General features: G+C 37.6%; 1 protein-coding gene across 1 annotated transcript; it reads right to left on the reverse strand.

The window, feature by feature from the left end:
* Nucleotides 1-16,027: 16,027 nt before the first annotated feature.
* LOC127091943 (serine/threonine-protein kinase PBS1) lies at nt 16,028-21,957 on the reverse strand. The gene is made up of 5 exons (XM_051030688.1): nt 21,617-21,957; nt 21,295-21,512; nt 21,024-21,213; nt 17,012-17,403; nt 16,028-16,907 (listed from the first exon to the last, which is right to left on the reverse strand). The coding sequence occupies exons 1-5, from the start codon at nt 21,729-21,731 to the stop codon at nt 16,440-16,442; spliced, it is 1,383 nt and encodes a 460-aa protein (XP_050886645.1). The 5' UTR covers nt 21,732-21,957; the 3' UTR covers nt 16,028-16,439.
* Nucleotides 21,958-26,509: the final 4,552 nt, after the last annotated feature.

A 26,509-nucleotide genomic window follows, 5' to 3' on the forward strand; every position in this document is an offset into this window, starting at 1 on the left:
CGTTTATAAATGTTTTTTCAAGAGTCATTAAGTGATTTGTTAAGTGTAAGAATTTCTTTTGGAACTCAATGATTATTTCTCATGGCAACATTCTAAACATCTCGTATTCTTGTGATAGAGTATTTAGTTTGGATCTCTTTACTTCTTTCGTACCTTCATGAGTCACTTCCAAAATGTCTCAAATTTCTTTTTCTTTTTTACAATTTGAAACATGGAAGATTTCATCCATACCTAGTGCAGGTGTAAGATTTTTTTTTGCCTTTTTGTTAAATAGTACTTTCTTCTTGTCATCTTAATTCCAAGAGCCTTTCACATTTGCTTGTTCCACGTCACTAGGGGTGTACACATGTTGGGTTAGATCGGGTTTGGCCTAACCCGTTACTCAACCCGTTCAAACTTTAATGGGTTGGGTCTGTCGTCCAACCCGCAATTTCATTGTCAAAACCAACCCGAATCGACCCGTTCATTAATGGGTTGGATTGGGTTGGGTTAGCGGGTTGTGTTTCAAATAAAAAATATATTTTGTATGATTCTTTTTGTCAGTTTTAAAAAAATGTAACACAACTCAATACAACTATAACACTCAAATTCAATGAAACACATCATATAATATCGAATAAAATTCATCTACACGACATAACACTTTATAATAGTATAAAATTCAACAAGACACGTTATTTTCATAAAATACATAAGTTAGAAATGATACAAAAGAAAATAAGAAAGAACATTTAATCTTAGAATTAAGTAAACTCATTGATTTAGTAGTATGATTAGTGGAGAATAATTTTTTTTGAAAAAATTATGGTTATTAGTGATATATTAATTTTATAATTTTATTTAAAATAATAATAAATTACTAAAGTCACATCAATGGGTTGAGTCAACGGGTCTGCGGGTTGCAAAACTCAAACTCGATACCCGAACCAAAACTATACGGGTTATTATCGGTTGGATTGAATATACTCGTAAATGAATGGGTTCAGTTAATTTATGGGTTGGATTGGGTTGGATCAGCAGGCTCGTGGGTCGATCCACACCCATGAACATCCCATAGACATCACTTATGACCGGTGTAGGAACAAATGGACCATTCTCAAATGCGTCTAATATTTCTTCTATTTGTGTTTCTAAGTACATTGACATGTGAATTTTCCATAAGTCATAATATTAACCAACGAAACATAGAGGTTTGTTGTTCCTGCTACCATATTCCAAAAACGATTTTGCGGAAGTTATATTTACTCGGATCGAGAAGCAATTTACCTTAACCTGCTATGATGCTAATTGTAATTATATAGTACAATCTAAGGGGATGAATTAGATTATATCAATTTATATGATCAATTTCTGTTATTTTTTCGAAAAATCAATGATGAACTTATGAACAATAATGAAAAAAAATAAAAGTACAGAAAGAATAAATGACACGAATATGTATATGTCATACCCCAAAATTTACCCATCATTTTTCCTAAAAAAAAAAAAAATAATAATTAATTAATTAATTAATTAATTAATTAATTAATTAATTAATTAATTAAATAATTAAAATAAATAAATAAATAAAATAAAACAAATTATTTTGGACTTGGGTCTCCCTCATTCCAAGCCCATTACCCACAAAATTAGTCTATAAATACTGAAGTTTCAGTAGAGGAAAAGGACTTGGAGTTAGACTTAGAGTTTACACTGGGAGATTCACTGGAGAAAGAAGGAAGAGAAGCAAAACACTCTGAGGTTTCCTTGGAACAAAACCTTGAGGAAAAAGAAAGAGAGAGAACAGAGAAGGACGGATAGAAACTTTGGCATAGGAACCCTGCCAACCCGGAGAATTCAGAATAAAGAAACCCTGAAGGCAGCTCATCCGCCCCGAAGCCATCGCCGCCCAATTCCCGCCGCCTAACTCATTCCGATACCACAAGTGGTCAATCCCTTCAACCTTGAATTGGCAAACAAGTTTGCATATCTCTATTGTTTATACTTTCAATTGGCCATATCTACACATATAATGCATCATGATTAAATGTTGATATATAATTTGCTTTCGTATGTGAATTTAAATATGCCTGAATACCCTGAATGTTTGACCATGCTGTTCCCGTGATAAAATGCCATAAAGTTCAAGGTTCCTAACATGGGGCTGTTTTTCTCAAAATTCAAAATCCGTGGCCGTTCGCCTGGCCTTCGCTAGGCGAGGCAGAGGCGAACGAGACAGTACCTGATTTTTCTAGTCTGTTTTTTTTTTATGTTTTTATCATAGTCATGCATTATTCATCCTATCCTATTTACTGTTGCGATATTTTTCCGGTGTAATCTTCGATTGCACCCTGATTTGGTATTCTGACATGTTTCTTTTTGAGCTTCGAAAAGGTTCACATATCCCAGAAAAAGGTTATTGGCTAGGTATTCCACTTTATTTGTGGGATACCCTTGTGGAGTTTTCACCCTAAATTACCTAATTAATTTTGATGTATTAATTTTAATGTATTAATTTTAATGTATTAATTTTAATGTATTAATTTTAATGTATTAATTTTAATGTGGGAGAATTCCTCCTAATCACCTAATTAATTGTAAAACTTTGCCTTTGAATAAGTGATCTTGGACCTCTCTTTGTTGCCTTACGATTACGATATTACGGTCATGTCCCGCGAATGTGGGGATACCCTTAGCAAAGACCCTTCGGTTAAATCATCATAAAATAAATTATAGTCCCTCGGATGTTGCCTTCGAATATACAATTTTGTCCCTCGATGACCCTCCGATGTTGCCTACGATTAAATGATGATAGTCCCTTCGAATGCTAAGGTATCCTCATAACTGTTGCCTTCAATGACCAATCGATGACCCTACGATGACCCTTTTACATCCAAAGGATAAAACTACTTATTTCTCAATAATAAGGACAGTTTTACCCTCATAAGGATAGGAAATGCCCGTAAAGACCTTGGGTCGGTATAACTCTTAATTGTTGGCTCACAACTTAAAACACTTTTTCGCACCTCACACCTTTCAAAATACCTTTAGAAAATCACCACTTGGTATACATTCATACTAGAATCATTACCGAGTTATATTTTTCTAAACAATTTTCAAAACTAAACGAGATAACCACTTTGTATACATTCATACAAGAATCATTACAAAGTTAAATTCTCTTTTCAAAACAATTTTCCAAACAATTCACAAACACTTTTTTTAGACAAAAATAATATAAGTGATCGAGCAATTAAGAGCCCATGGATAACCATGGATACAAAGGGTGCTAACACCTTCCCTTTGTATAATGTACCTCCCGAACCCAAAATCTAAATTAAGGTCTTTCCTGTTCTTTTCCACCTTTCCTTATTGGATAAAAGAAAAGTCGGTGGCGACTCTTGCTAACCGCGACATTGCGATTAAAACCACAAAAAGTCCAGTTCACCGTATGACAGAACTGGCGACTCTGCTGGGGAATATTTAAAAAGAGAGGTTACCTTAAAAACAAGATCACTTATTCAATTTGTCTGATTTATTTTTAAGGGATTGCTTGGGTATGTTATGCTTGAGTGAAAGATCCTACACCCGGATCTAGTGTACCTTAGGTAAGTAGCAAGAGATCATCGCGACTGTCCGGCGTATACTGGAATGGTCAAAATGATGGCTACGGTTAATGTGGCACTTTGGATGTCCTGATGTTCCTCATGTTAGTTGAGGAAATATTTGGCATTCGCGTGGTGTCATAAAAGCATTAACCAGACCTTTAGAACCCTAATTGACTCATCCTGGCCATTAGAAAGTAGTGAGATAACTGGCTTCGGTTCCGACTGGAGTTGGTTGAGACTCGATACTACACTCTTTGAGATTGGACTTTAGGGAAGCTTCGGTCAACCACTTGGTGTTGCACTGAAGTGGACTTAAGGAAAGGTCAATGATTTGAGATCCTTCTAGAACCCGGTTACTATTCTAAGACAGGTTGAACCCACCAAACTTCAGTGGGGAGGGTACTTACCTATGGAACTCATGCAAGCCTTAAAACCTAGGAATGATTGTTGTATGACTTGCTTATGCTTGTTATTTGTTTAATATCATAATATCATAACATCATAACATCATAACATCATAACATCATAACATTATGACATTGCACTAATCACTTCGAGGACTTAGGGATTTAACTTGGCTCTATTTTGTAAGGCTATGGCTCCCAGGAAGACTATCCGGATAAATTTTGTAGTCATCTCTCCTCAACTCAAGGATCTAGTGTCAGAACTTCCTGATCAGGCTCAGTTCGTCAAAAAGCATGGTTCTCTCCTCGATTTGGTTACCACTGGTTTCAAAGAAGATATGATGAGAGTCCTATTCCAGTTCTTCGATCCTAAACATCATTGCTTCACATTCCCAGATTATCAGTTGGTGCCCACATTAGAAGAATTTTCCCAGCTGCTTGGGATACCTATTCTTGATCAAATACCTTTCAGTGGTTTAGAAAAGATTCCGAGGTCCGAAAAAGTTGCCGCAGCTTTACACATGACAAAGTCAGATATTGAAGCTAATTGGGTAACAAGAAGTGGAGTTAAGGGTTTACTTGCCAAATTTTTGATGAATAAGGCCCGAGAATTCTTAAAAGTCATGAATGTCCATGCTTTCGAGGAGATTCTAACATTACTAATCTATGGTTTGGTGTTATTCCCTAATCCAGATCAATTCATAGATATGAATGCTATTCAGATATTTCTCGCTCGTAACCCTGTGCCTACCTTGCTCGGCGACATTCTGCATTCCCTTCACACTCGTACTATGAAGAGGCAAGGGACTCTCATGTGCTGCATACCTTTATTATCCAGGTGGTTTATTTCGCACCTTCCTCAGTCAGTCTTGAAGAATGAGCAAAGTTTGAGATGGTCTCAAAGGATAATGTCGCTCTCCCACTCAGACATCCGTTGGTGTCCTCATTTCAAAGAAAACAATATCATCATTGACCGTTATGGAGAATTCCCTAATGTACCACTCATGGGGATAAGAGGAGGTATTACTTATAATCCTGCTTTAGCCCTACGTCAGTTTGGTTGTGCTCGAAGAGATGGTCCACATGAAATAATTATACAAGGCACGGTGTTTGACTATGATAACGATTCCCAAGGTCTCCGTCAAAGATTTGTGCGAGCTTGGGGCATGGTGAAAAGAAGTACTTTAGGACAGAAAAACTCTATTCCTATGGAACCTTATCTCAGATGGGTCCGCACAAGAGCTCGTGAACTTGTCATGCCATATCTGGCAGTCGGACCACTGATTGTTGAACCAGAAGCTGAAGGAGGTACTCCTCAGATCGTTCCTTATCCAGATATGCCTACCGATGTTGAAGAGTTAAAGAAGTCCTGGATCCAGTTGAGAGAGGAAAGGGATACTTTTGAAGCCCAGTTCTGTGCTACAAGGAAGAAGGTGTTAGAGCTCACCGGCCAGCTTAATGAGGAACGAAGACTCAATACATATCTTCGCCCAAAAAGAAGCCGTCCCTGGGAGACCTGAGCTTTTATTGTATTTTACTTCTTATTATAATGAATATTAATCAAATATTATTAATAAAAGTGGCTTTCTTTTTTGGTAGTTTATGCAAAATTAAATTCCAAAAGTCCTTGAAAACATTTCATACATTGCATAGCATAACATGACATTGCATAACAGGTACTCTAAAAGGATCAGTATTCTCACGGTTTTCCTTCAAACAGAAAAATGGACCTCGAACAAACTGTCAAAGATCTCCAGGCTCAGAATGCTCAACTCCAGGAGATGATCTTGAACTTATCCAAGGGGCAGGAGGAACTAAAGACTCTCTTGCTCAAGAAGAAAAAGGACAAGAAATCTGTGAGGCACATTAACCCGGGAAGAAGGCAGTTTACGAAGATCAATATGACTTTAGCACAAGCACTGCAGGGTATGCTAAAAGTAAATTTAATTACCCTCAGAGATCCTCCTGCAAAACCCAACACTACTTCTCCTCGTTATAATCCCAACGCCAGGTGTGCCTATCACTCCGATAGCCCCGGGCATGATACGAATGATTGCTGGTCGCTGAAGAACAAGATTCAGGATATGATCGACGCTGGGGAATTTGAATTTGATCCTCTGGATATTCCTAAAGTCATCACTGCTCCTATGCCCGATCATGACAAGACTGTTAATGCTGTAGAAGATGTGAATAGCGATTGCAACTTGGATAATTGGAAGGCTGAAGACATTATTCCAACTTCCTTTAGTCAGGAGTAATTGTTTGTTGTTTATTCAATGTATCAAATTTGGTTAAATGTTTTGTCATTCTCATAAGCATATTCATATTCAATAAATCAATGGACTTTTTGCATTCAAATATTGCGCTCTTTATCTTTCCTGTCATTTTTCAAATAAGCTATGCTTTCTTGCACACACTCACGTAACAAATTGCGTATCCACATCCACTCTGGATCCTGTTGATAATAGTTCTGCTACTGTTCATTATGACTTCGAAAATCCGATCTACCAAGCCGAAGATGGAAGTGAGGAAGATTGTGAAGTACCTGAAGAACTTGCCAGACTGTTACTGAAAGAAGAAAGGACTATACAGCCGCATGAGGAGTCAATTGAAACTGTCGATCTGAGTACTAAAAGTAGACAAGAAAGAAGTCAGAAGCCTCTTGGGGCACTTGAATTACATTGCCCGGTTTATATCCTACTTGACTGCTACTTGCAAACCTATCTTCAAATTACTGAGGACAGTCAAGAGATGATGAATGTCAGGAAACTTTTGATAAAATCAAGAAGTGTCTCCAAGAACCTCCAATTCTGACACCACCAGTTGAAGGAAGACCTCTAATCATGTATTTGACCGTGTTAGAAAATCCAATGAGGTGTGTTGGGGCAACATGACGAGTCTGGTCGAAAAGAGCATGCCATATACCGCCTTAGCAAAAGGTACCGATTGTGAAACAAGATACTCATAGCTCGAGAAAGCTTGCTGCGCTTTGGCTTGGGCTGCTCGCCGACTAAGACAGTACATGTTGAATCATACCACTTTATTGATTTCTAAGATGGGTTCTATCAAATATCTATTCGAGGAACTTGTTGTCTCCTGAAAGAGTTATCACTGATAATAGTGCTAATTTGAACAACAAGATGGTTACTGCACTCTGCACGCGGTTCAAAATAAAACACTCTAATTCTTCTCCGTACCGGCCAAGGATGAACGGCGCCGTGGAGGCTGCTAACAATGTCCAAAAGCTTATACAAAAGATGACAGTAATGTACAAAGACTGGCATTAGATGTTACCATTTGCTTTTCATGACTATCGCACTTCAGTACGCACTTCGACAGAGGCAGCTCCGTTCTCTTTAGTCTATGGAATGGAAGCCATCTTACCAGTGGAAGTTCAGATTCCCTTGCTAAGAATCATGAAAGAGGCGGGCTTAGATGAAGAGGAACAGATTCAGACTCGACTCGATCAGATAAATTTGATTGAAGAGACTCGCGGCTGTTTGTCACGGGCAGATATATTAGAAGCGCATGACCAGGGCATTCAACAAAAAGGTCAAGAGACAAGTGTATCAAATTGGCGACTTGGTAATCAAGTGTATCGTGCTACCGCAAACTGATCCCAGAGGCAAATGGACTCCCACGTACAAAGGGCCATTTGTAGTTAAGAAGGTATTCTCTGGTGGAGCCATGATACTTGCTACAGTGGATGGCGAAGATTTCCCGCATCCCGTGAACGCGAACATAGTTAAAAAATACTACGCATGAAAAAGACCCGCTAGATCGACGTATCTAGGCAAAAGTAAGGGCATCCCGGCGAACCAAAAGGGTTCGGGCAAAAATTAGGGATATATATAAAAAAATGTACACCCGGCAAGTCGAAAACCTGAAAAGGTGGCTTGGGCAAAAAAGGGTATCCTGGTGGACTGAAAACCTGAAAAGGCGGTCCAGGCAAAAATTAGGGATTAAAGCGTATGACTATGTCCCGTTCTCAGTCAACTTTCATCCAAGTTCAAGGGACTGACCAAGCCAATCACTTCTATCCGACAGCAGGGGATGAGATGCTTGAAGACATAATGGCAGTAGTAGACTTAAAATCAATAGGACTTTTTCTGCATAGCTTTCTCTTTGTTTTTGACAATTTCCTCTTACTAGGATTTTTGTCTCCTTGTACACAATTTGCCTGTTTATAGGCCTTCTTTCAAAAATCAATACAACCCTCTTTCAAAAAAAGATGCTTTTGTTTTTTACTTTTCTGTTTTGGTTGCGTAAATGTCCATTGATTTAATTTGAATTAATATGTGCATTTGAATATGATCAATGTTTACCGAAATACATGCATAGAATAGCAATAGCAATTACTACCCTACTTCAGGATCAAGGAAAAGGTCTAATCATGCTTCCAATGAATCCACTACCAATTCTCTTCCCCCAGCAAGCCTGTTTTTCCCCAGAAGAAGTTGGCAGTATTCCCCGGCACAGCCAGCTATTCCCCAACAGAGGTCGGCATCATCAGACAGATTGATCATCTCATCCATCCCCAGCCAGGCTCTGTTGAATATCTCTACCATCAGACAGAAATCAGAACCCCCAGCCGAGAGAGGGTCCTCAACACGAATATCTCCAATCAGTAGATGGGGATTTATTTTCCCCAGTAGAGTCCCCAAGCAGAACTTCTCATACGCATAACTCATTCATTACATCATTTCACAGCATACGCATGCATATAACATTCGCATTTATTTTCGAAAGCATAAAACATCTCATGCATCATGACATAGCATAAAGCTAACTTTTCTTTGCAGGTTAATTATCCTCCTGATATAGTCAAAGTAAAAGGCTCATTCAGGCAGACGCCTTTATCAATCACAGACAAGATTCAGATACATATTCCAGATGCAATTCATGGGAACATTCATTCTGACAACACTTCGATATCCTCCTAGCGATGGCATCTTTAAGCCCATCCCAGACATTTATTGCAAGTACAACGTATACAGATACAGCCTAACATACGGTTCATTCTGATTCAGCTCAACATATGACTCCTTCAACTCAGATACGATCTAGCATACGATCCATTCTGACCTTCGACAACTCAGATACGATCTAGCGTACGATCCATTCTGACCTTCTTCAACTCAGATACGATCTAACAGACGATCCATTCTGACCCTCAACAACTCAGATACGATCTAGCGTACGATCCATTCTGACCTTCTTCAACTCAAGTACAGTCTAATGCACGACCAAGTTAGACCTTCATCTGACCAGATGCTACCTTCGGACAGGTACATTTCTGGATGGTAGTCCAGTATACGGCTACTCCCTTTCCCAGATACTACCTTCGGACAGGTACATTTCTGGATGGTAGTCTAGTATACGGCTACTCCCTTTCTCAGATGCTACCTTCGGACAGGTACATTTCTGAATGGTAGTCTAGTATACGGCTACTCCCTTTCCCAGATGCTACCTTCGGACAGGTACATTTCTGGATGGTAGTCCAGTATACGGCTACTCCCTTTCCCAGATGCTACCTTCGGACAGGTACATTTCTGAATGGTAGTCTAGTATACGGCTACTCCCTTTCCCAGATGCTACCTTCGGACACGTACATTTCTGGATGGTAGTCTAGTATACGGCTACTCCCTTTCCCAGATGCTACCTTCGGACAGGTACATTTCTGGATGGTAGTCCAGTATACGGCTACTCCCTTTCTCAGATGCTACCTTCGGACAGGTACATTTCTGAATGGTAGTCTAATATACGGCTACTCCCTTTCCCAGATGCTACCTTCGGACAGGTACATTTCTGGATGGTAGTCCAGTATACGGCTACTCCCTTTCCCAGATGCTACCTTCGGACAGGTACATTTCTGGATGGTAGTTCAGTATACGGCTACTCCCTTTCCCAGATGCTACCTTCGGACAGGTACATTTCTGGATGGTAGTCCAGTATACGGCTACTCCTTTTCCCAGATGCTACCTTCGGACAGGTACATTTCTGGATGGTAGTCCAGTATACGGCTACTCCCTTTCCCAGATGCTACCTTCGGACAGGTACATTTCTGGATGGTAGTCCAGTATACGGCTACTCCCTTTCTCAGATGCTACCTTCGGACAGGTACATTTCTGAATGGTAGTCTAGTATACGGCTACTCCCTTACTCAGATGCTACCTAGTGTACGGTACATTTCTGAAGTGTAGTCTAGTGTACGACTACTCCCTTTTACCATCAGATTCAGCCTACTGGACGGCTCATTCTGCAACTCAGATTCGATTTAATGTACGATCCATTCTGAGCTCCAGCAACTCCAATGCGGTCTAACGTACGACCCATTCGGATCCTCAACTACTCAGATGCTACCTAGTGTACGGTACATTTCTGAAGTGTAGTCTAGTGTACGACTACCCCTTTCATCATCAGATTCAGCCTAACGGACGACTTTCTCTTCAACTCAGATACGATCTAGCGTATGGTCCATTCTGATCCTTTATCCCCAACAGCATATGACACACTCTGACTCCCCAGCGAAGTCGGCAGCCTAATGGATGACTCATTATTCGGTCTAATGTACGACCCAGTGTGGCACCCATGTCTTCAAATTGGCCTAATGTACGGCTCGATCTGAAGCTTTCGTCATCAAACCTCCCGGATGGCATCTTTAAGCCCACCTCCATCAAGACCAACTGTCGATCCTCAAGTGCAAATTTTTGGGGCATTCTAGTGTTCAATAATCTTCCACCTCCAGACCATGAATGACATACACGCCATCCTAACTCTCTCGGTTCAAGAATATTGAACAGGGGCAGCTGTCATACCCCAAAATTTACCCATCATTTTTCCTAAAAAAAAAAAAATAAAAAAAAATAATAATAATTAATTAATTAATTAATTAATTAATTAATTAATTAATTAATTAAATAATTAAAATAAATAAATAAATAAAATAAAACAAATTATTTTGGACTTGGGTCTCCCTCATTCCAAGCCCATTACCCACAAAATTAGTCTATAAATACTGAAGTTTCAGTAGAGGAAAAGGACTTGGAGTTAGACTTAGAGTTTACACTGGGAGATTCACTGGAGAAAGAAGGAAGAGAAGCAAAACACTCTGAGGTTTCCTTGGAACAAAACCTTGAGGAAAAAGAAAGAGAGAGAACAGAGAAGGACGGATAGAAACTTTGGCATAGGAACCCTGCCAACCCGGAGAATTCAGAATAAAGAAACCCTGAAGGCAGCTCATCCGCCCCGAAGCCATCGCCGCCCAATTCCCGCCGCCTAACTCATTCCGATACCACAAGTGGTCAATCCCTTCAACCTTGAATTGGCAAACAAGTTTGCATATCTCTATTGTTTATACTTTCAATTGGCCATATCTACACATATAATGCATCATGATTAAATGTTGATATATAATTTGCTTTCGTATGTGAATTTAAATATGCCTGAATACCCTGAATGTTTGACCATGCTGTTCCCGTGATAAAATGCCATAAAGTTCAAGGTTCCTAACATGGGGCTGTTTTTCTCAAAATTCAAAATCCGTGGCCGTTCGCCTGGCCTTCGCTAGGCGAGGCAGAGGCGAACGAGACAGTACCTGATTTTTCTAGTCTGTTTTTTTTTTTATGTTTTTATCATAGTCATGCATTATTCATCCTATCCTATTTACTGTTGCGATATTTTTCCGGTGTAATCTTCGATTGCACCCTGATTTGGTATTCTGACATGTTTCTTTTTGAGCTTCGAAAAGGTTCACATATCCCAGAAAAAGGTTATTGGCTAGGTATTCCACTTTATTTGTGGGATACCCTTGTGGAGTTTTCACCCTAAATTACCTAATTAATTTTGATGTATTAATTTTAATGTATTAATTTTAATGTATTAATTTTAATGTATTAATTTTAATGTATTAATTTTAATGTGGGAGAATTCCTCCTAATCACCTAATTAATTGTAAAACTTTGCCTTTGAATAAGTGATCTTGGACCTCTCTTTGTTGCCTTACGATTACGATATTACGGTCATGTCCCGCGAATGTGGGGATACCCTTAGCAAAGACCCTTCGGTTAAATCATCATAAAATAAATTATAGTCCCTCGGATGTTGCCTTCGAATATACAATTTTGTCCCTCGATGACCCTCCGATGTTGCCTACGATTAAATGATGATAGTCCCTTCGAATGCTAAGGTATCCTCATAACTGTTGCCTTCAATGACCAATCGATGACCCTACGATGACCCTTTTACATCCAAAGGATAAAACTACTTATTTCTCAATAATAAGGACAGTTTTACCCTCATAAGGATAGGAAATGCCCGTAAAGACCTTGGGTCGGTATAACTCTTAATTGTTGGCTCACAACTTAAAACACTTTTTCGCACCTCACACCTTTCAAAATACCTTTAGAAAATCACCACTTGGTATACATTCATACTAGAATCATTACCGAGTTATATTTTTCTAAACAATTTTCAAAACTAAACGAGATAACCACTTTGTATACATTCATACAAGAATCATTACAAAGTTAAATTCTCTTTTCAAAACAATTTTCCAAACAATTCACAAACACTTTTTTTAGACAAAAATAATATAAGTGATCGAGCAATTAAGAGCCCATGGATAACCATGGATACAAAGGGTGCTAACACCTTCCCTTTGTATAATGTACCTCCCGAACCCAAAATCTAAATTAAGGTATTTCCTGTTCTTTTCCACCTTTCCTTATTGGATAAAAGAAAAGTCGGTGGCGACTCTTGCTAACCGCGACATTGCGATTAAAACCACAAAAAGTCCAGTTCACCGTATGACAGTATATTAGTTCCTCTTATCAACCAAGGGTACGCCTAGTCTCTTCACATCCCGTGAAGGATTTTCACTATGTCAAAATTTGTACAAACCTCACACCAAGGTCACTCTTACATTCTTCTAACATAAACAAGAAAATGCACCACTTTCTTTTTCATAATTCTTTAGAAAACACACCATTTTCTAATACAAAAAATAATCATCAACATTTGATGATCAAAAATATAATTTTAAAATGGATTTGAAATATAGTGGTGCATTTCAATCAACTCCTACACATAAATTGATATTCTCTTCAAATGAACAATTCAAAGATGAAAAATATTAAATGCTCAATTTTTTTCTTTGCAAATGGTATGATAAATTTGCAGAAAAAGTTTCAAGGATAGAAAAGTTAAATCAGATTTAAATTGAAGTAAAAAATTTGAATAGAAGAGGTGAATCAGAATTTTGAATGATCATTGTCTTATATACATCCTATGAAACATGTTATATCAGTTGTACATGTAGGTAGATGTTTCATGAAAGTTTGCATTGGTTTAGAATAACAATGATTGACGAAATAATGCATTTTTTAATTATGAACGTTCAAAATTTTCAAAGTTCGAGACTGTCTAACCGGTTACATAAATGGTGTAATCGATTACACCTTTATTAGTTTTAAAAACCATTAAAAATTGAACATGTAATCGGTTACCAACAGAGTGTAATCGGTTACGCTGATGTGAATTTTGAAAAATGATTTTGAAAACATCTTGGTTTGCTAAGTACTAATATATGGATGCTTTGGAAACTTTTAGGGATGAAGAGAAATAAGTTTTTTTTTAGCATATAACAATGTTACAAAGTGAATTGCATTATATACCTTTTTAACATCATGATCAAAGCATATTTCCAACATTGTCATTCAATAATTTAGTGTATATTTAATCTTTTTGAGATATCTATTAATATTTGATGTTGATAAACATTTTCTTTTTTTTTGACATTTGAATTTTTGTCTTCATTAAAACTTAATACTTAACGCATATTGTGTTTACATTGTGTTTACATTGGAGTCATGTCAAATGAATCAAGACATGTCAAATCGACTTGGTTAGCGAAAATAGTACCCATAAACGTTTTTGACAACGTCTTAATGAAGAGTGACATCTATCTTTGAAAACCTTCTAAATTGGGCATTTATAATTGATTGTTTTAGTCATCCAATCGATCGGGACAATATGCCAATCAAATGGGATATTAAATTAGCCCATTGGTCTTATCCTTTTTTACGCCTACCTCTAGCCTATAAATAGAGGTCTCTTATTTCATATTTTCACATTCAGAATCGTGAGCTATCTCACCCTCCTCACTCTCTCTAAAAAATATTGTTACTTTCTCTCACTAAAAATTAGCCATAGGCCTTCGAGAAAGTTCTTGTATTTTTGTGAGGTTTGTATTATGAAAATGATGATATTGTAAATTCACTAAGAGCTATTTTCTCTTGATTGAATATTTATTCTTAAGTGAATGTTTATTTGGATTCAAAGCTAACTCGTTAAAATCTTTGTTTGGGGATTTAGTATTAAGTTGACGGTTCGTTTCGTGAGTTCAACCCGTGTAAAAGTTCAACTTGGTTCAAAATAAGTCTGGTGTAAAGTCTCAATTTGGTTTGTGTCAGCCTGTGTAAAACCCCAATTTGGTTTGAGGTCAATCTAGTGTAAAATCTCAATTCGATTCGTGGTCAAGCCCGTGTAAATCCCCGGTTCGGTTTGGAGGATAGTCAGTTCAAAACTCCACCCTGATTTAAGCTTGAGACTAACAACTTGAAGTTTTGTTCATGTTTGGAAGGAAGACTAACCACTTTATTCAATTGGTTGATGTTTGGTTGAAAGTTAGCCGGAAACTTCATTTTCCTTGTATAAGGGGATTCATAAGCTTAATCTACTAAAAACTTATAAAGATTACCGGATACTCTCAAGATCAAGTCTTGAGTAGAGGTTTAGGTCACTTCTTTTAGACCGAACCTCTAGAATTTCCGATGTCTTCTCTCTTCTCTTATCTTTTTTTCTTCCGCATATTTTCTTTCAACTGATTTTTTCCACTGCTATTAGTTTAATGTTTTCTTAAAAATATTTTTGAACTCTGAAAATAAAAAATAAGTTTGTTTTAAATTGACGCTTTAAAAAACTCTATAGTTCAACAAACCCTCCCCCATCAAACCCCGCCCCCCATCCTCCTCTTGTGTGTGGAATTACATGTCCAACAAAGTTCTCTTTCGATAGAACTTTACAACCGAATCAAATTTTTCTAACTAACTTTCTAATGAGAAAGAAATTTATCTGAAAAGATGTCACCTATTTTTATATGTGGTAAGATATTTATCTCTTTTTCTAAACCAAATATTAGCCATGTTATCATTGATATGCATTGTCGGTCTCAAACACGAATAAAAGGAGAGGATTGTATTAAACCGTCAACAACAACAACCTAAAATTTTATCAAATCTTTATGACATTGATTAATTACGCACATAAATGAGTATGCTACAAAAGTCAAGTTTGTGATCAAATTTAGTACAAAAGTTAAAAGATTTCAACAAAACAAACTTCGGACCTGGTTGATTTATTTTTGTAAAAATGTTGAGTTGTTTTAAAAATTTGAAAATCATTGATAGTCTAGTTTTACAAAAGTGTTTTTAAAAATTATTCTCTATTTGAAAGTTTTGAAAATTAAAAAATTAAAATTGATTTTGAAGATTTTGATTTTTAATTTTTAATTTTAAAAATCAGGAAGAGGAAAAAAACAAAGAAAACTGATACACTTAAAAGACAACTTTGTAATATTGTTAATTTTAAAATAATTTTTAAAAATTAAGTTACCAAACATGTTTTTTTTAACTCTTTTTTATAATTGATTTACAAAATAATTTTTAAAATCTAAAAACTCAAAATCATTTAAATAGGGCTTTAGTCTTGGGAAAAGTTGAGGAAGTAAGGAACAAATATGAAATTAACTCTATTCTTTTTTGAAGTTAGCACCTAACAAACATTCAATGTCTCCACTCCTAAAGAAATTTCAGCAATAACTCTATATAACATTACATTCCAACAAAATTTACTTATTTTACTATAATTTATCAAGTGGACCAACATAAAAGTGAAGAGAGAGATTTTTACAACTATCGATCTCTACAAATAGGGATGCATACTTAGATAGGTGTTAAACTTGTGAAGCACCCACGATGATGCTCTAAGAATATTGAAATCTCTCATTTTAGTTCGAACAAAACTTACAAGTTAGAACAAGTATTTTATTCTTGCATGTTCTTACGCAGCATTTTTCTAAAATACCAGTTTTGTAACCTTCAACTCCTAGTGGCTAGTTCTGGCAAATAATGTACAACGTCAATATGCCCATGACGACCAGGTAAAATGAAATACATAAAGGAAACACAAAGTGCACAAAAGGCTCAAGTAACAGATTTTGGTACCAGGTTCATTATCTTATGTTGCAGCCACTGCAAACACATTAGAGCCCAGTCAACGACAAAATGGCCATTCAGACTTGTCCTAGACCAGCTCTAAGAAAGATGAGATCCCAAAAAATTTCACCTTGCATTGCATCGCCGCAATGCTCGGATTTGCAGAATGTAAACTAGGCATTAGAAGCATCAAAACTGCCTTGCACACTCTGTCGTCTTTTATCTCTCAAGTTCTCTCCCCACATCTTGGCTTCAGCCACAGCACGTTCTCTATCAAGATCCCGGTTTAACATCTTAGCAGTTTCACGTGGGGAGTCGTCTTTCTCAGATCCCTCCAAATCCCATCTACGCCCAGATCCTTCACCTTCATCATTTTTTAATATTCTTCCACCTTTATCATCTCTATTTCCAGTTCCCTTATTATTACCAATTCCAGGATTGTTAGTATCATATGCCTGATTGGCTAGATAAGAAAGGGCCGTCACCACATCCCCAATCAGAGGACGCGCGGCTGCCTGTTCTTGAATGCACATTGATGCTACAGCTAGAGCTTGATAAAGACCCCGCATGGGATACCGCCCCTGCAACCGTGGATCTGCCAGCTTTGGAAACTTCCTACGGTCATTGAATAAAGGCCGCGCCTGCTCAAAAATATGAAACCACCATTACCACTCCATTGTTATACAACCATAAGATAATGCAAACTAAATTAACATAAATTGACAAGAAAATATCAAAGAACTACCCATGTGACAAGGTTTTGTTCTCCATGGGGCCGGGTGCTGTCTATGGCTTTACGGCCAGTAATCAGCTCCAAGAAGACTACCCCAAAACTATATACATCAGATTTTACAGTCAGCTGTCCAGTCATAGCATACTCAGGAGCACAGTAACCATAAGTACCCATGACACGAGTGGAAACATGTGATTTGTCCCCAACAGGACCAAGCTTTGCCAGACCAAAGTCAGAAAGCTTTGGATGATAACCTTCCTCAAGTAATATATTAGATGACTTGAAGTCCCTATAAATTACTGGAGGATTTGCCTTGTCGTGTAGGTATTCCAATCCTTTTGCGGCACCGGCAGCTATTTTCATTCTAGTGTTCCAATCTAATGGCTCCTTATCAGGGGGGAGATCTGCACGAGTCAACAAAAAATGAATAAACACAAGTTATTATCAAGTTACATGCATTATGTTTTAACATTTGCAGTGATCGTGTAACAAACAGCATTTATCCTCCATGCTTCCCAAATTTAGGAACACTTCCCAATCATCAGAAGACAGATACTGTAAAGGAAAAACCAGAACACCTCTGGCAGACAATACAATGGTTAATTGGTTATCAAATGTATGGATTCCATTTCTGTAACTTGGAATCAACAAGGAATGCTATTCCACGCGCTAAGTTGATCAGGCTTCTCAAAAAACTACATCGGAAAGGAGCAGCGTGGAAGATATTCAACTAAGAGCACATAACATTATGAGCTTAGATGCACAGCTGTTTCCTTACAAGGAAAAAACCCACAGAAAATTATTTATTACCATAGTAAGTTCAAGACAAAAAGTTGTGGAATAATCAAAAGCATCAAAAGGGAATTTTTGTTAGCACATTTAAGTGGATATGTAAAAAACTAAATAGCATTGTAGAGAACAAATGCTAATCTACAAGAGCTTATCCATGGAAAGTTGGTTACCCACCAAGAACAACCTACTCGCTAAACAGAAATGAGATTCCAAAAGAGAAAGTCAAATATGTCCTAGAATACCTGGTGTTGCTAGGCTATAAAATAAAAGAGAAAGTCAAATCAACCATGATGAAAGCCAAACAGGAGGAGTGAAGGGGGGCCTTTCTCTTTGGCATGCTAGGCTAGGCCACCCTGGTGTTGATGTGCAAAAGCATGGTTTGAAACACTGTAATATTCCATTTACTAATGAAGGATTTTTTTATTTATGTTCATCCTGTTGTTTGGGCAAAACTCATAGATTACCCCCACATTTATCGACCACTACTTACTCTAATCCTCTTGAGTTAGTGTATAGTGATCTTTGGGGAGTAGCTCCAGTAGTTTCTAGTACTGGTTTCTCCTATTGCATGTCATTTGTAGATACCTTCACTAGATTTACTTGGATATTCTTACTTACAACAAAATCCAAAGCTTTAACCATTTTTCAACAATTCAAAGTCATGGTAGTAAACCAATTTCCCTTTAAAATCAAAGCTGTCCAATCTGATTGGGGAGGGAAATTCAGACCTGTTACTCAACTTTTGACTCAAAATGGCATTTCTCGTCGTCTTATTTGTTCACATACTCCCCCCAAAAATAGTGTGGTGAAAAGAAAACATAGACACGTAACTTAACTAGGTCTCACAATATTGGCTCAAGCATCTCTTCCTAACAGATCATGGGATAAGCATTTCTAACCGATGTCTATCTTATAAACAGACTTGCTTCTGCTCCTTTAAATTTTGATATTCCAGGTATAAAACCTTTTAAGCAACAACCAGATTACTCTTTTCTTAAATGCTTTGGATATTCTTGTTTTCATCTTGTTAGACCTTACAACAAAAATAAACTTCAATTTAGGTCTCAAGAATGTGCATTGGATATCCCACTTCTTGCAAGGGTTACAGATGTCTTGCCTCTGATGGTCGTATTCATGTCTCTAAAGATGTCACCTCTAATGAACACAAATTCCCCTAAAGTATAGTATTCCTTCCTATCTCAAAAACAAGTTAATCACCTGAATTTTCAGTATCATTGCCTTTAGTGTCTCAACCTTTGTTGTGTCCTTTACCCACCGCATTTGTTATACCCTCACCTATTACTATTTCCATTCCTATTCCACAGAGATCACCTTCATCTCAACCACCTAGTTCTAATCCCATTCCTAGTTTGTCTACTGCATCTCCCACAAATTCTCAAACTTGTGCTTCTAAGCATTCAAATTCCAGTCCTTCTCTCTGCAAAAATCAGTCCCAAAATCCTGTCACATCATCTAGTCATGCAAAATTAACTGTTGAATGCAAAGTTCCTATTGAGGCACCAGTTAATGATCATTCCATGAGAACCAGATTGGAATCTAGTTTTGTATGTCCAAGGGTACGGCCTAATCTTCTTTTGGCTCATGCTGAACCAAAAGCAACTAAACAAGCTCTTTCCAATCCAACTTGGCTTGCTGCAATGAATTATGAATATGCCTTGCTTAAAAATGCTACTTGGTCACTAGTACCACTACCAGCTGAAAAATCTCCTATTGGATGCAAATGGATGATCTTGAGGGTTAAAGTGAATCCCGATGGTTCCATCAATAAGTAAAAAGCTAGGTTTGTATTGTAGCCAAGGGTTTTCGTAAAAAATATGGTGAATACTACACTGAAAATTGTTTCATGTGGTTAAGCCAGTCACTGTAAGGACAAGTCTAACTCTTGTTCTCTTTAGAGGTTGGCTACTCAAGGAACTACATGTTAACAATGCCTTCTTGGATGGGTTACTTGAAGAAGATGTGTATATGACACAACCCCCTGGTTTTGAGAACTCCAACAAATCCTAAGTCTACGAACTTCACAAGGCAATTTATGGTCTAAACACAAGCCCCAAGGGTTTGGTTTGATAGGCTCACAGGCACTCTTCTTTAGTTTGGATTCTTAGCAAGCAAGTGTGATTTCTCTTTATTTGTAAACTCCAAAAATGATACTCTTGTATACATGTTGATATCATCATCACTGGTAGTAACCCCAACTTCATTCAGCAAGTGGTTATCAAATTGAACTCAGTATTTGACCTACAATAACTTGGAGACTTAGATTATTTCTTGGGGATTGAAGTCAAGCTTCAAGATAATGGGGCTCTTCTTCTCTCTAAAGGCAAATATATAAGAGATCTTCTCTCTAGCACTGTATTTGATTGAGGCAAAACCTCTTCCATCTCCCATGATTGCTGCAATAGTGTTAGTAAACTCCCAAAAGAGGGTTTTTATACTTTTTCAGATCTTACCCTGTACAAGTCAATAGTGGGTGCACTATAATATTCTACAATTATATGTCCTGATGTATGCTTCTCAATGAATAAGGCTTGTCAGTACATGCCTCGGCCAATGGACTCCCATTGTCAGGCTATTAAACCCATCCTACGTTATCTCAAAGGCACTAGTTCCCTCTTTTCCTGTAACTCTGCAAGCATTTTGTGATGACCTTGATGGAAGGCGTTCCAAATCAGGAGCTTGTGTTTTTCAAGGCAGTAATCTTACTTCTTGGTTGGCTAAAAAGCAAGCAGATATCTCAAGATCCAGCATGGAAGCTAAGTATTGCAGCTTAGGTCTTGCTACATCAGAATTGCTCTGTCATCTGAACTGAGCATCAAGGTACACTGTGACAACATGAGCACCGTTGCTCTTGCCCATAACCTAGCCCTTGACGGTCGTAGAAAAGATATGGAGTTAGATCTCCAAATTGTGCATATTCGTGGTCTGGTCATCAACAAAATGCAAATGTAATGACTAAGGCTCTTCATCCCTCCAAAGTTTGATGACAAGCTCACACTATGTGTAGAGTTAATTCAGCCTAATTTGAGCTTATGGGGGCATGATAAGGAATAGATATGCAAATTAGTCTCAAGTAACATTGAGTTTCTAATATCATCCCCAATTGTACTAGTAATGCATAAGAGTTGATATAGATAGTAACGAAACTATGATTTTTTGAAATGTATTGCTACTGGTTTGTGTTGATGATAGTTGTAAAAGAGTAGAATAATACCGTGGAGGTGGTCTTCCAATGATCCGAGGGGCATGAACTCATAAACAAGGAGTCGTTGGTCCCCATCGGCACAGTATCCAATGAGACTGACAAGGTTAGGGTGGTGTAGAAGACTGAGCATGAGAACTTCAACAAGGAACTCGCGATTACCCTGGAGACCGTCTTTGTCTAACTGCTTAACAGCAACAGCCTGTATATAGGTAGGTAATTGAAGAAAGATGAGTGAGTGGGATTGCAGAATAGAAGAGGATGAGAATGATGATTAGAATACCTGAGAAGTTGATTCAAGGCGTCCCCTGTAGACCCTTCCGAAACCACCTTCCCCTAAAAAGGACTGAGGCCTGAAGTTTTTAGTTGCAAGGGCAAGTTCACGGAAAGTAAAGGTTTGAGCCGCAATTTGACCTGGTGGACCGTCTTTCAGAAGACCAGGAAATTCCCTCTTGGATGCTCCTCCATTACTTGTTGACCGAAGCTTCTCTGCTCCTCCTCCTGCAAAATAATACTTGTAATCTTCAACTTCAACGGGATCTGATTCGTAAAGAAAGAAAGAAACAATGATCGGATCGAATTGGATTGGATTGAAATGAACTAACCAGAGGCGGCAGAGGGGAGGTTATGATTATGATGATCGTGATTGTGTGTTTGTTGCTGAGGATTCGGATTGAGCTTCTCGTCCTCTTTCGAATCGAAACACGAAAAACAACCCATTCAATCTCCCGGATTCACAACACACGCAATCTTTCTTCCAATTCTCTCTAATTTTATTATTAATTTATAATAATAAAGATCATTCTTTTCTTTTTCGGATTATTATTACTACAAGTTACAGCAAAGAACGACTATCAGTCCTTACACAAACAAGAACAAGAACAAAGACTTGGATTAGACTCACAGCGAGGGAATCATCAACCTTTTAATTCAATTAATAAACCGTCTATTAATCCATTCTCCAAATTACCCTTCAAAAACCTATCTTTTAAATCTTTCAAATTGCTTTTTCAAAATATATTTATTATTTATACAATTCTTACTTCCCTAAAATAGTTTACATTTATATATTTGCAATATTATATAAGTGATTAAAATAAATAAAAGTCAAACTATTCACGATATTTAACGTCTATGTTTAATTGAATTACATTTTCAATGCATTTTAATTAAACAGGCAAAGGAGGGCTTGATCTTATTCCACTTTACGCATAATCTAGACATGAAGACGACACTGAAGGGAGGGCCATGGACATTTGATAGCCATCTAATGATCATTGAGACGGAAAAATTAGAGCCAAATCGAGAATATCCCATTGTTTCATGTTGATTTCTGGGTCCAGGTGCATAACCTACCAGCAGGATTGATGTTGGAGAAGGTTGGAAGAACAATGGCAAACTCCATCGACACCTTTGTGGAGTATGACAAGAATAATACTACAAGATTTTGGCATCAATATATAAGGTTGAGGGTAAGGATTGATGTCCGTCAGCCTTTGAAAAAACAATACCAGAGTTAAGAACAAGGATGAAGAATGGTGCATGGTGAGTTTTAAGTATGAGAAACTAAATTTGTTTTGTTTTGTTTGTGGAATATTAGGGCACTCTGAACAAAAGTGTGAAGTTAGATTTTCTATGCAAGATGATGATAGAGAAAGAGGTTGGTCAGGGGAACTTATAGCTGAAAATAGGAGGTATGGTGGTGGACCATCATCAAGGTGGTTAAGGAAAGATTCAGGCGGTAGAGGGAGTTACAAAGACGGAGATACAACTCATTCACGTGAAGGGCACGCACAACAGGAAGAAAGTAACAATGAAATTAATTGTAATAGGGCCCCATGGACAATGGTCATTCAATCCACCATTTCAAACTCAAATATTACGAATCTCAATGGTAGTCAATATCAATCATTACCCAATTATGGCAGTCTGTTACATCAAACTAATACCAGGAATCATGAATCCCTAATCATAACCATCCAAAACAGCCAGCCTGAACATTCATTCCAAAATGTCATATCGCCCAATCCTTTAAACCAAATGTTGCATATTAATAGCCAATCAAACATAATTGCCACACACTTTATGTCAAGCCAATTACTGCAGAGTAAATCTGTTATACCGGGTGCATAGCATGGAAACCAAAATTTAACCAATCAGGGCGCATACAACATACAAGGCCTTAGGTTTTACAGACTTATAACCTAATCCTTACTCGTGGAAGTGTCTATCTAGAACACTCATAGATATGAGACCCCCCTCACTTCCCTCAACCACACGACAACAAACACAGTCTTATCTTACTTAAAAGCTTATGACGAATTGTTAGTTACAACTCAATGCACCAGGTCCAATTCAAGTATCGAGGAGATACTCGAATGGCTCACATAAAGCACACACACAAAACTCTAATGATAACAATATAATGCACTACTTTGGTACATTCTTAGGTTTAGAACTTCTCTATAAATAGTAGTGAAGAGGCATGGGCTTCGGTCTTGATTTGCAGCAGATCCAAGATCTCTACACAATCTTCTGAAGATATGATCTCAATCAAATCAGATATTTCCTAAAATGTCTTGACAACGTTACTATGTAAATAAGTTAAGACGCAATATTCTTCAGGTACAAGGAAAACGCTCAATAATATAAGTGAACTAAATCTTCAAAGAAATCTTCAAATAAAACATTAAAGAGACTAAATCTCACAAGATGCTTAAGCTCAGTCACGTTGTAATGTTGAAATAACATGTCAGGACATCTTGTTTAACATCTGTCAAAAATACTTGTTTTTCCAAAATGCATCCAATCACAATATGTCTGACGTAACAATCTCCCCTTTTGGCAAATTTTGGCTAAAATAATCTTTGCAACGGCCAACAGGTAAGAGGGTTAGAAACAAGGATATACACCAGTAAGAAAATATACAACATCCTTTTTCACACAAAACACCAGAGGCAGGCACAACGAACAAAAAACCTCATACTGTATAATACGACATACATTTTTTTCCTTTTAGACATGAGTCGGGACATTGTTCTTGACATCTTGAACATCATGAACATCATGAGTACAAGTATCATACACTCCCCTTGAGTATCATGGCCAGAGGCTGAGTTACCCCAAGGGTTACTCCCCCTCCATACATGCACATGCTCCCCCTCAAGGAGCAAGAGGGACTAAGAGGCAGAACGCATAACACATAACAAGCAACAACACCACACACTCCCTCTTTTTATCCATAAAACTAACCAAAAAATCAATGTTAGCAAAACATAGTCAATAGAGTTTACAAACCCAAGAGCACTTTTTAAAGTGCATAAAAATTATCCAAGGCACAACCCATAAAAGAAACAGAAGAATAACAACACACAAAAGACTAGAGATCTTCAATCCTCATCACTGATGGTAGCATATTCATCATCACTTGCATCAGACCCATCTTCATTTTCTTCTTCTTCATCTGTTCCATCACTTTTCAAACCGCATTCTTCTTCAGATAAGGACTTAATGGACATTTCAATCTTGCTTTTCCTTTTAGTACATCTTTTTATAGTTTCATCCAAGGTCTTGCAGGTATCTTGCAGCTCTGCTAGGATGTCTATTCTGTGAGTAGGCCTTGAAGGAGTCTGTCCAGATGGCATGACAATGTCTGGGACATGTTTCCCAGTGAACATCCTATAATGAAATGAGATACGAGGATCCCTTTTGCATGTACTATCAAAGTTTATTAAGATACTAGGGTGTTTACTTAGGATAACCCCACAAATCAATGATGGAAAAACTATTGGCATTTTCATAGCATAAAAGGAAGCATGCTTCATAGTTTGATAAAAAACATAGGATCCAAAATCAAAAATTGACTTGGTCCCAACAATATAGATAAACTTACTTAGTCCAGTAGCTATATTGGAGGTGTGATTGGTTGAAACCTAATTGGCAGCTCCAATTATGTGGAGAACAACATACTTGATACTCAAGGCACTAGCAGACAATTTCCCTTTCCTTGGCCATTCCTTCACTTGCTTAGCAGTAATCTCTCTGCAGATGACATTGACAAAGACTTCAATTTCAGCTTATTCTTCTTCATTTCTTCCCAAGAGCCTGTTGATTATTTCAGGAGAAAAATCCACACATCTTCCTTTGACATACACTTTTCTAAACTACTTGCTCCTCTTGTTGTCACAGTCAGTGGAGATGTTCACAATAAATTCTTTGACAAGCATTTCATAGAACTTGCCAAAACCTATTACAATTTTCATTAATCTAGCTTCTTGAATCAAACTCAACACCTCTTTACATTCAAAAGCATCTTTCCCAAATCTTTTTCCAGTGCTAATCTTCTTTGATAAATAAATTTCAAATTTTTAACATTATCCACAGAGTGAAATGAAGTGTTGTCAAGTGGAACTTTAGGAATATTAGCTGGTATCTTCTTCCCTGAGGCTTGCTTTCTGGAAATAGAGATGATGTCCTGAACATTTGTGTTCGACATCGTGATCAGATTCACTAGACTCATAGGGAACTTCCTTCCTTTTTAGGGGTTTCTTCTTGGATATAGGAGTCACCACCTTACTCCATCTTTTTGTGGGACTAACACTTGCTCTATTCCTGAAATATTTTGAGGGTGTGCTTAAGGATCCAACAACTTGGCCTTTTCTGTTCATCAACTTTTTATCTATACGAGGAGATAGTCTTTGCCCAATATGAACATCATCAAAGTTTAGTTCCTCAACATTAACAATGTTAGTGGGTTGATCGCTTTTCTCAACAGGGTTTTTGTCTTTGTCACCTAGCTCATTAGTCATTTCTCTATACCTTTCTTTGTCTTACGATTTCTCAGGAGACAGAGTAGGTGCATTCACATCAGGTTTATCTTTGGGGTTCTCAGTATTGTTATCATGTTGGGCAAAGGATGTGGAGACATCCGGCACGACATTTGTCTAGGGGTCATACCCTAACACTTGAGAGATCAACACACGAATATTCTTATCAACATTGTCTCTGTCAGCAACGATCATGCTAGATTTACTCAAGGTAGTTACAGATCTAGGTCTATTGCTGGTTTCAAAGGCTTTAACATCTTCCGTAACATTTGTCACAACGGGACAATCTTTAGACACATCAACAATAGGTTCAATGCTGGTGGGATCGAGATACAGACTAGTCATGGACTGGGGTTTCTTCAATACAGTATGAGATTCAAGATTATTCATATTTCTAGCAGTCATTGAGGGAGTGGAAAAGGTACTTACTTTATAAGGCTTTCCTTTCCTTGAATATTAAGTTCTATCCTTTCTCATAAGAGTTGCATGGACAGGGACGATCGAGAGGGGAACATCATCAGTAATGACATCAGAGAGATCTATCTTAGTGCCAATATTTTTAGGGTTTAATTTCTCTTTGGAGTGTTTGCTTGAAGTGGAGACAAAAGGTTGTAACATTTTAGAGGTTTTCGGTAGAGAGGAGATGGAGAGATGAAAGTGTCTGAGAACAAG

This window comes from Lathyrus oleraceus, chromosome 6, assembly GCF_024323335.1.
Source record: "Lathyrus oleraceus cultivar Zhongwan6 chromosome 6, CAAS_Psat_ZW6_1.0, whole genome shotgun sequence".
NCBI classification, from domain to species: Eukaryota; Viridiplantae; Streptophyta; class Magnoliopsida; order Fabales; family Fabaceae; genus Lathyrus; species Lathyrus oleraceus.

What these genes read in the sequence shown, in the direction of transcription:
- LOC127091943 (XM_051030688.1), bottom strand. Translation starts at nt 21,731, where the DNA reads ATGGGTTGTTTTTCGTGTTTCGATTCGAAAGAGGACGAGAAGCTCAAT. An exon ending in CCTCCCCTCTGCCGCCTCTG is followed by an intron (nt 21,513 to 21,616) that starts GTTAGTTCATTT and finishes ATTATTTTGCAG; the next exon opens with GAGGAGGAGCAGAGAAGCTT. An exon ending in GCCTTGAATCAACTTCTCAG is followed by an intron (nt 21,214 to 21,294) that starts GTATTCTAATCA and finishes ACCTATATACAG; the next exon opens with GCTGTTGCTGTTAAGCAGTT.